Raw genomic sequence first — 13,492 nt, 5'->3', positions numbered from 1 at the left:
AGGACTTAGATCCAGGTAAATTGCTTTCGCTTGCTTGTTTGTTTTTTGCGAGTTAGTATGTTTCAGCTCTCTATATTCACATATGAATAAAACCACGTGCAATTTCTTTGAGGCTCCGGTGTTCTGCCCAAGGATTGAGTGTCCTTGTTGTGTTGGCTAAATCTGCTGTTTTCATTTGGTGGCAGCACCCAATGTGGGAGGGTGGGGGCATCTCACAGACCAGCCTGCAGTCTGCCTCTCGCCACTAGCTTCTAAGCCTCATTCCATCGTCCTTGGAGTGCAGGCTTCATGGCAGTTTCTGGCCTGAGGTGACAAAAGGCTCAAAGGACAACTCTGGGGTTCTGTTCCTTCTCACCACCACAAACACATTGGTGGTGGGAGTGGTAATGTGCTGTACACCTCATAATACTGTACATCACTGTTGAATTATTAATAAAAACTTGAAAGAAATGAGAGTAAATCAGGGTCTTATTTGCATGGGGTTACTGATCTGGGGGATGTTTAAGAGTGAAATCAGGATGAGAAGGATCTCTTTTTTTATTATTAAACGTATTTATTTATTCCCTTTTATTGCCCTTGTTGTTTTATTGTTGTAGTTATTATTATTGTCGTCGTTGTTGGATAGGACAGAGAGAAATGGAGAGAGGAGGGGAAGACAGAGAGAGGGAGAGAAAGACAGACACCTGCAGACCTGCTTCACTGCCTGTGAAGCAACTCCCCTACAGGTGGGGAGCCGGGGGCTCGAACCGGGATTCTTAGGCCGGTCTTGTGCTTTACGCCACCTGCGCTTAACTCGCTGCGCTACCACCCGACTCCTGAGAAGGATCTCTTCTAATAACATGATAGTGATAAGAGGTACATTGTAGAGGGCCAAGCTGTGGGGCACACATATCGCCATGGTCAGGGATCCAGGTTCAAGGCACTAGCCCTCACCCACAGAGAGAAAGCATCATGAATGGTAAAGCAGGGCTGCAGGTGTCTCTCTGCCTTTCTCTCTCTCTTGATTTCTCTCTGTCTCTATCCAATAAATAAATAAATATTAATAAAAAAGAAAACCATACATTAAATGCTTAGGAGCCAAGCACTATGTCATCTTATTTAATCTTCACAACACTCATATTACTATCGTTATCCTCACAGGTGATGCTCAGAGGCTTCGAAACCTTGAAGCCACACAGGTAGGAGGTGACTTATATCGTGCAGGACACGAAACCCCACTGGTTCCAGATGTGCCTCTGCTGAAGCCTGAGCGTGAGTTTCTCTTTCATCATTAGAGTTCTTTCTCTTCTAGCACCTTCGTTGACTAAAAAATTGAAATAGTCATTAGGGAGAAAACAGTAATAGTTCTGCAAAAGACTTTCATGCCTGAGGCTCTGAGCTCCAGGGCCCTATTTCCAGCATCACCATAAGCCACAGCTGAGTGGTGCTGCGCTCTCTCTCTCCCTCTCTCTCTCTCTCTCTCTCTCTCTCTATCTCTCATTGCACAATAGTTTGCAGTGAGTCAATAAATGAAGCAAGCAAGTAGAAAGATCTAAAAAGACACCATAAAGTTCCTAATGAAATATGTGTCTATTTAGACCTAGATGCCCTCCTCACCTACTTCCTATTACACTTCCCTCAGTCGCTCCAAAGCTAACCTTATCAAAGCAAGGACTGCAAAAGCTGAATAAGGGCAAGAGACTGGCATACTTTAATGATGACTCTTTAGTCACTATCAGGCCACCCCATCAGCTGGGGCCCTAGTCGGGGAGTCCTGGGATTCCCACACAGATATACACAGACATGATCGGTCTAGACATCGAATAGATCCCTCTCTCCACTGCCACTGGTCATCTCCATCGGGAACAACACAAATGACTCCTTTGGGGGCCCCTATAAGACCTTGCCCTCAATGTGGATCAACAACGGTAGAGAATATTCCATCCTCCGGAGGGAGGCTGGATAACATACTCTATCTACCACCTGGGAAAGATGGGTCCTGAAATTGGGGCAGCCTGGAATGTTTCTACTCATGACCACAGAATGTGAGCTCAGACCTACAGGGATGCAGAGATATCTTCAAAATGGAGACCCCAAATCTTCATCTGCAATATTCTAAACTTTAGATTCATGATTACTCAACAAATTGTTTGGCTTTATATGTTAACCCTTTTTCCAGACACCTGGTTCCAGATGCTACCTTGATGCCAACTGGACTTCCCTGGGCAGACAACCCCACCATTGTGTACTGGAGTCTCTCTTCCCCAGAGCTGTCCCGATAGGGAAAGAGAGAGACGGCTGGGAGTATGGATCTACCTGTCAATGCCCATGTTCATCAGGGAAGCAATTACAGAAGCCAGACCTTCCACCTTCTGCACCCCATAATGACCCTGGGTCCATACTCCCAGAGGGTTAAAGAATAGGAAAGCTATCAGGGTAAGGGAAAGCAGTGAAGTTCTGGTGGTGGGAACTGTGTGGAGTTGTACCCCTCTTATCCTATGGTTTTGTCCATGTTTCCTTTTATAAATAAAAATTAAAAAATATTAAAAATTTGAAATATTAAAAATAGCTTGTTTCATCTTTCTGATATGGAAATGCACATACCATAGAAATGATAAAGCAAGGATGTATTGCACCAAAGTAAAAGACAGGTGGATGGGGGAAAGAGTACAGGTCCTGGAACATAAAGGCAGAGGACCTAGTGGGGGCTGTATTGTTATGTGGAAACTGAGAAATGTTATGCATGTAAAGACTATTGTGTTTACTGTCAACTTTAAAACATCAATGCCCCAGGGCTGGGTGGTGGCGCACCTGGTTGAGGCACATGTTACAATGTGCGAGGATCTGGGTTCAAGCCCCCAATCCCCAAATGCTACGGGAAAGCTTTGTGAGTGGTGAAGCAGTGTGGCAGGTCTGTCTCTCTGTCTCTCTCCCTCTCTACCACTCCCTTCCCTCTTGATTTCTGGCTGTTTCTATCCAATAAATAAATAAAAGTATCAAAAAATCAACTAAAATATTAATCCCCCAATAAAGAAATATTTAAAAAAATGATAAAAGCAAGAACAATGCAACATGTTTTATTTATGAGAAGCAAGAGCTTCCAAATGGAGCTAAAGATTATGACCACTAGGGGGAGACTTTCCAGAAGTGGCAGCAAAATCTGGACTGTGTTTATTTTTCCTGGTTTCTGTGCAAAAGAAGTCTCATTTCTCTGTAAGGTTCCCCCACTCCATCCACAGCGCTGTCTTTTATTTTTTTTTAGCAAAATAAGTGACCTTTGAGACCACGGAGGAAATAAGAGTAAGCTCAGTGATCTAAGGCCCCCGGCACTGTATCTCAGACTGAGTTACTAGCACTGCTTCAAGTCACTTACACCAGAAGCAAGGCCTGTGTCACAGGGACAAAGTCTTTCTTTTTGCTAGCCGCTTTAATGAATTTATTATCTCTTTATCTGACTTATTTATTCACTGATGGAAGGGAGAGAGAAAGAGGTGGAGTGGGAGGAAAGCATCATTCTGGAACACACAATACTGGGGCTCAAACCTGGGACCTAAAGCTTGAGTGCAATGCTACATGCACTGAACCACCTTCCAGGTTGCTCACCTGATTCTTCCAGTGGTGGGTTCAAGGTCTGTAAAGGTAGGTAAGGTCACAACCGTCTAGCGTGTTATTTGGGTGTCTTTGCTAACTCAGCCTACGAAGAAGCTCCACCGTCTAGTCAGGTAACAGATTCTTCCAACAAACTCGGGATGGGCAGCGATCTCACAAACTATTGATGTTCAGTCTTATAGACAGCCTGAGTTTTTCTAGATGTCCACTTCCTTTTTTCCAGTAGTTGCCTTAATATTTAAACTTAAATGTATCTTCAAATTTATCCAAAACATGCAGACCAATGCACTAGTCATTAGAGCCCAAACTGGAAGTTACCCAAATGCTATTAATGGTACAACAGATGAACAAAATATAGGACATTTGTATTGTGGAACATTACACTGCAACGAACATGAACCGGTATGGATGAATTTCAGAAAGGCAGCATTGAACAATAGGATCCAGACACAAAAGAAGACATACTGCATGCCTTTGTTTATATAAAAATCCAAAAACTTGGGAGTCGGGCGGTAGCACAGTGGGTTTAAGCACAGGCAGCACAAAGCGCAAGGACCAGTGTAAGGATCCCGGTTCGAGCCCCCGGCTCCCCACCTGCAGGGGAGTCGCTTCACAGGCGGTGAAGCAGGTCTGCAGATCTCTGTCTTCCCCTCCTATCTCCATTTCTTTCTGTCCTATCCAACAACAACAACATCAATAACAACAACTACAGCAATAAAACAACAAGGGCAACAAAAGGGAATAAATAAAATAAATATTAAAAAAAAAAACATTTAAAAAAATCCCAAAACAGATAAAACTCATCTACACTGTTAAAAGATGGGGGGGCTGGACAATGGTTCACTTGATGAAATGCATGTCACCATGCTCAAGGATCTGGGTTTGAAACCCCACTCCCCACCTGCAGTGGGGGCAGCTTCATGAGTGGTGAAGCAGGGATGCAGGTGTTTCTCTGTCTCACTCCCTCTCTCCCTCTGTTTGTCCTATCAAATGAAGGAGAAGAAGAAGAAACAAAAAGACAGGATAGTGGCTGCCCCTAGAATGAATGCTGACCTAGAGAAAGAAGGGTGGCTTCTGGGTTGCTGGAAAGGTTCTGTTTCTTTTAAATTTTAATGAATTAATTTAATTTAATGCATTGCTCTTGGCGTTATTGCTGGGGCTCCATTTCTGCGTGAGGAGACCACCACTTCTGGCAGCAATTTTCTCCCTCCTCCTCGCCTCCTCCCCTTGCTTCCCTTCCCCTCCCTTCTCCCTCCACCCACCAGTCCCTCCTCCCCTCCCTCCTTCCCTTCCCTGTTTTTCTTTCTAACAGAGAGAAGTTGAGAAGGGGAAAGGGAGCTAGCTAGCTAGCTAAAGGCAGACGCCTGCAGCACAGCTTCACCCATTGTGAAACTTCCCCGATTATGGTGACTGGGGGGGCTTGAACGTGGGTCCTTGTGCATGGCAACATGTGTGCTCAACCAAGTGCACCACTGCTCAGCCCCCCAAAGGTTCTCTTTGGTACCAATAGTCTGGTTCCATAGTTGTGTTCGCTTTCACTTTGAGGAAAATGCTCATTGTACTCTGACAAGGACTGGACAGCATATAAACTTGCTGGGACCGTAGGCTTTTAATCTGATGACACCTGTACCAACGTTGAGGGACCTACCTATATCTTCCTTGAGGTCGATTTCGGCTGTGGTTGGGTGGACGATGCCCTCCACTCTCATGGAGCCAATATGGCTGATGTCACTCTGGGTCAGGGACAGCTGCATTGATAGAGAGCACAGACAATGTGGGGAAGTCCAGGTCCTGTAAAACAATCTACACGTTTTATGTCCCCTGTTCTCTTCATCACTTATACCAAGTGCCAGCACGAAGGGCCGTCTGTGGGGCCACTGTGTCAACTCTACCAACCACTTGCTTTTCTTTTTTTTCCTCCAGGGTTATCACTGGGGCTTGGTGCCTGCACCACGAATCCACTGCTCCTGTGGCCATTTTATATATATATATTTATTTTGGTTTTGTTTTTGGATAGGACAGAGAGAAACTGAGAGAGGAGTGGAAGACAGAGATAGATAGATACCTGCAGACCTGCTTCACTGCTTGTGAAGTGACCCCTTCTGCAGGTGGGGAGCCGGGGGCTCGAACCAGGATCCTTGTGCAAGTTCTTGTGATTCATACTATGTGCGCTTAACCTGCTGTGCCACCACCTGACCCCCACCCCCGCCCCTGACATTTTCTTTTCTTTTTTAAATTTTTTAAAATTATCTTTATTTATTGGATACAGTCAGAAATCGAGAGGGGAGGGGAGATAGAGAGGGAGAGAGAAAGAGAGACACTTGCAGCCCTGCTTCACTACTTGCAAAGCTTTCCTTCTGCAGGTGGGAACCGGGGGCTCGAACCTGGGTCCTTGTGCACTGTAACATGTGCGCTCAACCAGGTGCGCTACCACCCGGTCCCCAACATTTGCTTTTCAATGGGCTCTCCTGAGCTTAGGGATTTGGCTTTCACTCATGCCACAGACCTGCCTCCTCTGCTAGGAGTAGGAATCGGAACCCCTTTCTTTCCCTGCCTTCATGTCCCAGTTCAGCTGGCCTTTTGTTGTACTTGTTGCTTTATTGTTGTAGTCGTTGTTGGATAGGACAGAGAGAAACGGAGAGAGGAGGGGAAGACAGAGAGGGGGAGAGAAAGACAGACACCTGCAGACCTGCTTCACCGCCTGTAGCGACTCCCCTGCAGGTGGGGAGCCGGGGGCTCGAACTGGGATCCTCATGCCGGTCCTTGCGCTTCGCGCCACCTGCGCTTAACCCACTGTGCTACAGCCCGACTCCCCCTCTCAATTATCACTGGGAAACCACACTTTTGAGACAGGGGCAGGAAGCCAGTGACTCCAAGAGAAGCGATGGGCTCTGGGTTTCCGGCCTGCCTATGTCTGATCCCCTTGCCTTTTGGGGTTCATCATCTTGAAGCCAACACTTCTGAAATGCTGCCCTATGCATATGCTCCTAGCTGAATGAAAAGGAGAGTAGTCTCCACTGTGCCTCTTGTTTGAGTGAGAACTTTCTGTCTCCCTAGACAGAGGTCATGACATAACTATGGACAGCCCCTGGAGGGGGTACGAACCCTACCTCTTTGCTTCCTTGCTTTGATCAACAATGACTTAGGGGCCTACCACATGCGTATTCTCATAACAAGCTCTGCCCAGTGGCTCAGTGGAGGTTCATACTGTTGCCAGGCTATGGACATTCAGCTACCACAGATATAATTAACTGACAGTTTCCCCACGTATCTTATTACATCCCAGCTGACTTGGCAGATAAATTGTTCTCTAAACTGTATGTTTGTGGGGATGAAATACTTGCATGTCTAGCCGGGAGGCTGCTGTCCTGCCAGACTATTTGGATAGAATGGCTGGGCTGGTTTTCTTTCTGCAGTCTGGAGGGGCAAGCAGACTGAATTCTCAGCAAATAATTCATGTCCAATACCAGGGACACTCAGGAAAACATGCATTTCTATTTTCTCTCTCTGATAAAGTACAATGGGCCATGGAAGGTGGCCCTCCCCAATGCTGTTTGAGAAAGCTGGTTATGGAGTTTTTTGCTGGATAAGAATTAACGGGGCATGGGGACTTCCCAGCCAAACCAGAGCAGCCATGCTCTGTGCTCTGGCCACAAAGATGCTCTGCGCCTCCTTCTGGCTGGCCAGCATCAGCACCAACAACCGTCAGTACTACACACACGTTTGCTCTTGGCCACTGCTCTTTGAAAATGGATCATTCAAGACCCGACTGAAAGTCACATTAAGGAAGAAAGGGATAGAATAGGCACAGTAACTTATAAACTTATAAAAGTAGGTTATAAAAACGCAACAGTATTTAACTACAGCACATTCCAAGTCTCATTACCTTCTGGCCAAGAACAAGGCTCTTAGAAGACAGGATGGTGAATCCATCCCCTGGCCCATCCTCAGAGGTGGAATTTGAAGCTCCTTCTTTATCGCTGTCCTTTGGTTTGGACTGTGGGAAGAAATCAGAAGGATAGATGGGAAATAATCTAGAAAAGCCCAATGTAGCTTCACAAAGTTCTTTCCCTGACTACCATCCATTTGGATATGTCAGGAAAGGTGTGTGTGTGTGGGGGGGGTGCGGTGTTGTGTTTTGCTGTTTTTCACTGAGTGAGAGAAATGAACTCTACACACAGGGTTGGGCGGCTCTCCTGGAACTTTCCGTGATCATGGAGGTCTATGTGCTGCTGCTGCTCAGTCCTCCTGTGCACTTAAAATGTGGCTGATACAAGCGGGGAATTCAATTTCTTTTCTTTTTTGTAAAGCTTTTTCATTAAAAAAACATTTATTTATTCCCTTTTGTTACCTTTATTGTTTTATAGTTGTAGTTATTATTGTTGTCGTCATTATTGGATAGGACAGAGAGAAATGGAGAGAGGAGGGGAAGACAGAGAGGGGGCGAGAGAAAGACAGACACCTGCAGACCTGCTTCACCGCCTGTGAAGCGACTTCCCTGCAGGTGGGGAGCCGGGGGCTGGAACTGGGATCCTTATACCTGTCCTTGCGCTTTGCACCACCTGCACTTAACCGGCTGGGTTACCATGTGACTCCTCCCAAATTAAACTTCTAATCTGATTTAGTTTTTATTTCATTTTTTAAATCTTTATTTATTTATTGGATAGAGGCAGTCAGAAATCAAGAAGGAAGGGAGTGACAGAGAGGGAGAGAGACACCTTCAGCGCTGCTTCACCACTCGCAAAGCTTTCCCCCTGCAGGTGGGGACTGGGAGCTTGAACCCAGGTCCTTGCACATTGTAACATCTGTGCTCTACCAAGTGTGCACCCACCCAGCCCACTGCTCTTTGATTTAGTTCTAATTAATTCTAAATTAAATTTATATAGCCCCAGTGGTTACTGTTTCCAGGAAGCAATTGGGGAATTTATTCCACAAATCGCATATCTGAGCTGCCGCTATTTAACATGTCCGGTTATCCCAGGCACTTCGACTTCCACTGAATGAACTCAGGTGACTATGGGAAAACAGAAATGTGTGACAGAAAACTTTATCAAGAAACAAAAAAAGTCAAGTTCCAGGCTATCGCATCTCAGTTCAAATTTTGGTGGCGGGCAGTGGAAGGAACGTGAAAGCCATCAAGGCTCTGGGTCTGGAAGCTTCTAGCTGACCCTGCTTATAATGTGAGTTCTCGTCTCAGTGGTCCTTTTTTTTTTTTTCTTTTTTCCTCCAGGGTTATTGCTGGGCTTGGTGCCTGCACCATGAATCTACCGCTCCTGGAGGCCATTTTCCCCCCTTTTGTTGCCCTTGTTGTAGCTTCGTTGTGGTTATTATTATTGCCCTTGTTGACGCAATTCGTTGTTGGATAGGACAGAGAGAAATGGAGAGAGGAGGGGAAGACAGAGAAGGGGAGAGAAAGATAGACACCTGCAGACCTGCTTCACCGCCCGTGAAGCGACGCCCCTGCAGGTAGGGAGCCGGGGCTCGAACCGGGATCCTTACGCCGGTCCCTGCGCTTTGCGCCACGTGCGCTTAACCCACTGCGCCACCGTCCGACCCCCTCAGTGGTCCTTTATTCTGCCTGGGCATTCCTGTCAGCACCTCCAGCACCAGCCTGCAGCGTCCTCCTTCCTGCTGTAACATTTGCTATTGTCTTATCTTTTGATGAGCTTTTCCCATGTTTGTGAGCCTAACAGATGGCAACTTAGACTCACCTTTTTGGACGTCCGCGGCTTGGCAGCCTTGGATTTCTTACCACTCTTTTTGCCGGAGGCGGCTTTCCTTCCTCGTTTCTCTGGAGGAGGGGAGAGGATTGTTTCCGACTTGCCTTTGGCCCCCCGCTTTTTGGCAAGCAGTTCAGGGTGGATCCTGGGCAGGACACCGCCACTGGCGATGGTCACTCCTTTTAGCAGCTGTGGAGAGAAAGCGCGGAAGAGCTTGCTGGTTCTGGAATGAACACAGTTCTAACTGCAGGCAAAAAAAAAAAAAAGTTAAGTCTGATCTTTGCCTTCCCAAAGAAACTGCATAATCTCCAGTTTGATCCACTCTTGCCTGTTTCTCTTGTAGACCAGTTCTCCGCAGGTCTCATGGCATCCCATGATCTTGTACAGAAAGCAAAGTGAGCAAAGCAGAATCAAAGGGTTATGGAGGTTGCAACTGGGGATGTTGCCCAGGGCTCTGGAATTCCAGATACAACAGAGAATAAAGAAGTCCACACTGCCATACAAAACGACGTTCAAATCTCAAAGCTATGGCTAGACGAGAACTGAGCAGCATTCTGGTCTCTTTTATAAAAATAAACAAACAAATCTTTAAAAACACATAAATATGGGGGCCTGGTGGCAGTGCAGTGCCTGTGAAGCGACTCCCCTGCAGGTGGGGAGCCGGGGGCTTGAACTGGGATCCTTCATCCAGTCCTATGCGCTTTGCACCACGTGCGCTTAACCCGCTACCGCCTGACCCCCCCACTCACTCACTCCCTTCCTCCCTTCCTTCCTTCCTTCCTTCCTTCCTTCCTTTCTTTCTTCCTTCTTTCGTTTAAAGACTTCAGAGATACCTGATTGAGTTCTTCATCGTTGGCAACTGCCAGCAGGATGTGTCTTGGTGCTATCCGAGCCTTCTTGTTGTCCCTTGCAGCATTCCCAGCCAATTCTAAAATTTCCGCTGAAATTATAAGAGGGGGTTAATAGGCTATCAAAGAATGGGGTCTGAGCTTTCCAAAGATTTTCCTTGGAAAGAGTCTTTAAGTTTGATTACATCTTACTCATTTGTAATGATTGTGCGTGATCTGGAACAGAGTCCAGATAGCTGAGAAGAATTCAATCACAAAGTAATATATTTTAAAGGACCTCATATATGATCCTGTGGCAGTTTTATTGTTCTTTTTTTTTTTTTTTTTGCCTCCAGGATTATCACTGGGCTTGGTGCCTGCAGTACAAATTCACTGCTCCAGATGGTCTTTTTTTTTTTTTTTTTTCTGGATAGGACAGAGAGAAATTGAGAGAGGAGGGGAGATAGGGAGAGACAGACACCTGCAGACCTGCTTCACTACTTGTGAAGTTACTCCTGCCGCAAGTGGGGAACTGGAGGCTCGAACTAACATCCTTAAGTGCCACCGCCCAACACCTAGTTTTCTTTTTCTTCAAAGTGAATTATTTCCTTAGTACAGAATCCTCTGACATTTTGCTGAGCTCATAACCACAGGAAGAGACAGTATTTCCAAACCCCCAGGTTACTAAGTGTGGTCACATGACTAAGTCTGGCCAATGAAAAACTAGCTGCAACTCCAGCTGGTGCTTCTGGAAAGTGCCCACCCACAAAGCCATCCTGCCTTTTCTTTCTTTCTTCTGAATCACTTTATTGGGAAGAATAATGATTTACAAGTCTGTTGTCACATGTGTACAGTTTCCCACACCCCATGATAGGTGTCAGCATTCCACTCTCTCCACCAATTACTTATCTTCCTTCTCTATAAGGCTTTATTTAGGTCCTTCATTCCTTTTAATACCCTTTTGTCTTCCTATATTTTCCTCTTCTTTGTTTCTCAAGTCCTACTTATGAGTGAGATCACCTGGGGTTTGTTCTTCTGGCTTATGCCAGGTAATCTGATTCCTTCAAGTTCTATCCAAGTTGTAGAAAAAAGTAGAGATTTCACCATTTCTTATAGTGGAGCAGTATTCCATTGTATATATATATATAACAAAACTGTTTTTAATCATTCATCTGTCATAGGACATTTTTGTTGTTTCCAAATTAAAAAAAATTCTTTGTTATTTACTTATTTATAGGTTAAAGGCAGAGAGAAATCAAGAGGGAAGGGGAGGTAGAGATGGAGAGAGACACCTTCATCTTTGCTTCACCACTTGTGAAGATTTCCCCTTGCAGGTGGGGGCTGGGGGCTTGAACCTGCATCCTTGTGCACTGCCATGTGTACTCTCAACTATGTGTGCCACCACCTGGCCTGTTTCCAAATTTTGGTTCTTATCAGTAGTGCTGCTGGGAACCTAGGTGTGCATGGACCTCTTTGGCTGTGTGTTTTGGCGTGCTTCGGGTGCATGCCTAGGAGGGGAAATTTAGGATGTGTTGTAGATCCACCTTTAAGATTTTGAGGAACCTCCAGACAGTTGCCTGCACAGAATGGACAAATTTACATTCCTACCAATAGAAGGATCTTTTCTCCCACACATACTTGCCAGCACTTATTTCTTTTCTTTTTCATTCTCACCACTGGGACTTGGTGCCCGAACACAAATCCACTGCTTCTGGTGGCCACCTCTCCCCCTTTCTTTGATAGGACTGAGAGAAACTGGGAGGGAAGGGGACGGGAGAAGGAGGGAGAGACACCTACAGCACTTGTTTCACTACTCATGAAACACGCCCCCTGCAGGTGAGGACTGAGGATTTGAACCTGGGTCCTTGAGCATGGTAACATGTATGCTCACCCCTATGCATCATTGCCCAGTCTCTTCTCTTCTGTCCTTTTTTTTTTTTTTTTAACAGTTTGGCATTCTCACGGTGTGAGGTCACATCTCATTATCCGGATTTGCATTTCTCTGGTAATGAGTGACAGCATTTTCTAATAGGCTTACAGGCCACCTGGATCTCTCTAGTGCCTTCAGTTTTTTCCCTAAGCATTTCTTTTTTAAAACTTATATATATTTGCTAAAGAGGTGAGGAGGGGAGAGAGGGAACCAGAGCATCACACTGACACATGTGAAGCTACAGCCTGAACCTGAAATCCCATGCTGAAACTCTGGGGTTCTAGCCAATGTACAATCACATTCTTTGGTGTCATTTTTCCTTTTTATTGGCAGACTGAGAACATTATGATGGGAATTGAAGAAGCCATCTTTGACCAAGAGGAAGAAATTGTAGAAGACAGAGCCACAAGATAGAATCCAATTCTCTAATGAAGGTCAAACCTTCTTTTTTCTTTTCTTTTTTTTTTTTTTAATTTCTTTCTTTTTTTTTAATATTTATTTTATTTATTTATTCCCTTTTGTTGTCCTTGTTGTTTTATTGTTGTAGTTATTATTGTTGTTGTCGTTGTTGGATAGGACAGAGAGAAATGGAGAGAGGAGGGGAAGACAGAGAGGAGGATAGAAAGATAGACACCTGCAGACCTGCTTCACCGCCTGTGAAGGGACTCCCCTGCAGGTGGGGAGCCGGGGTTCGAACCGGGATCCTTATGCCGGTCCTTGTGCTTTGCGCCACCTGCGCTTAACCTGCTGTACTACAGCCCGACTCCCCAAACCTTCTTTTTTCAAAGATCATTTTGTTGGGGGTGTTAGTGGTTTACAGTACAGTTGTTGACACATGGGTATAATTTCTCAACTTCCCATGAGAGGAGTCTACAAAACACTTTCATCCCCATTTGAGATCTTTTTCATCATCAGGCACCAGGATCTTGATGGTGGAGTCTTCTTACCAATTTGAACTATGTTTTGATAGATTTATTTTGTGTAAGAGAGATAAATTCCCTTGTTTGAGCCTCTGTCCTCAGAAGGTAACCGAGACCAATAGCGAATGCTAACCTGAGTTACTTTCAGTCCAGAGGGTAGGCCATCTCTAAAGAAAATAGATAGGGAGGGAGGGAGGTAAAGTCCGTATTTGCTTGTCATTGAGACCCCCTCTCAAAATCTCCACATCCTCTTCATTTGATGCCCTCATCTTCCCTGTCCTGTAACAAATGACTTACTCTGTGAGATGAGGAAATGCTGGACCTGAAAAGTGATTTCTTCATGGGGGTTGGGGGAGAGAAGGTATGCCCCATGGGATTTAAGAATAGTTTCAGCGTTAACAAATGTGTCCTTTGGTAAATGCTAAAATGCTGATAAGAGGAATCTTCCTAAAACTATTTCACATGCTATTAACATTTTTTATTAGAAAAAATAATCTCCTTGAAAAA

The 13,492-nt window shown here is 45.3% G+C and overlaps 1 protein-coding gene across 2 annotated transcripts in view; it reads right to left on the bottom strand.

Annotated features, from left to right (window-relative positions):
* Window positions 1-13,492, bottom strand: part of LOC103114462 (core histone macro-H2A.2) — a 68,632-nt gene that overhangs the window by 8,749 nt on the left and 46,391 nt on the right. For both annotated transcript variants that reach the window (XM_060198115.1, XM_007524149.3), the window contains 4 exons: window positions 10,142-10,248; window positions 9,300-9,497; window positions 7,475-7,585; window positions 5,237-5,336 (listed from right to left, as the gene is read on the bottom strand). In XM_060198115.1, coding sequence (XP_060054098.1) covers window positions 5,237-5,336; window positions 7,475-7,585; window positions 9,300-9,497; window positions 10,142-10,248 — 516 coding nt within the window. The remainder of the gene's footprint in view (window positions 1-5,236; window positions 5,337-7,474; window positions 7,586-9,299; window positions 9,498-10,141; window positions 10,249-13,492) is intronic.

Source organism: Erinaceus europaeus, chromosome 1, assembly GCF_950295315.1.
Source record: "Erinaceus europaeus chromosome 1, mEriEur2.1, whole genome shotgun sequence".
Taxonomy (NCBI): domain Eukaryota; kingdom Metazoa; phylum Chordata; class Mammalia; order Eulipotyphla; family Erinaceidae; genus Erinaceus; species Erinaceus europaeus.
Note: the sequence above shows the minus strand (reverse complement) of the source record. Positions and strands in the feature narration are given on the sequence as shown.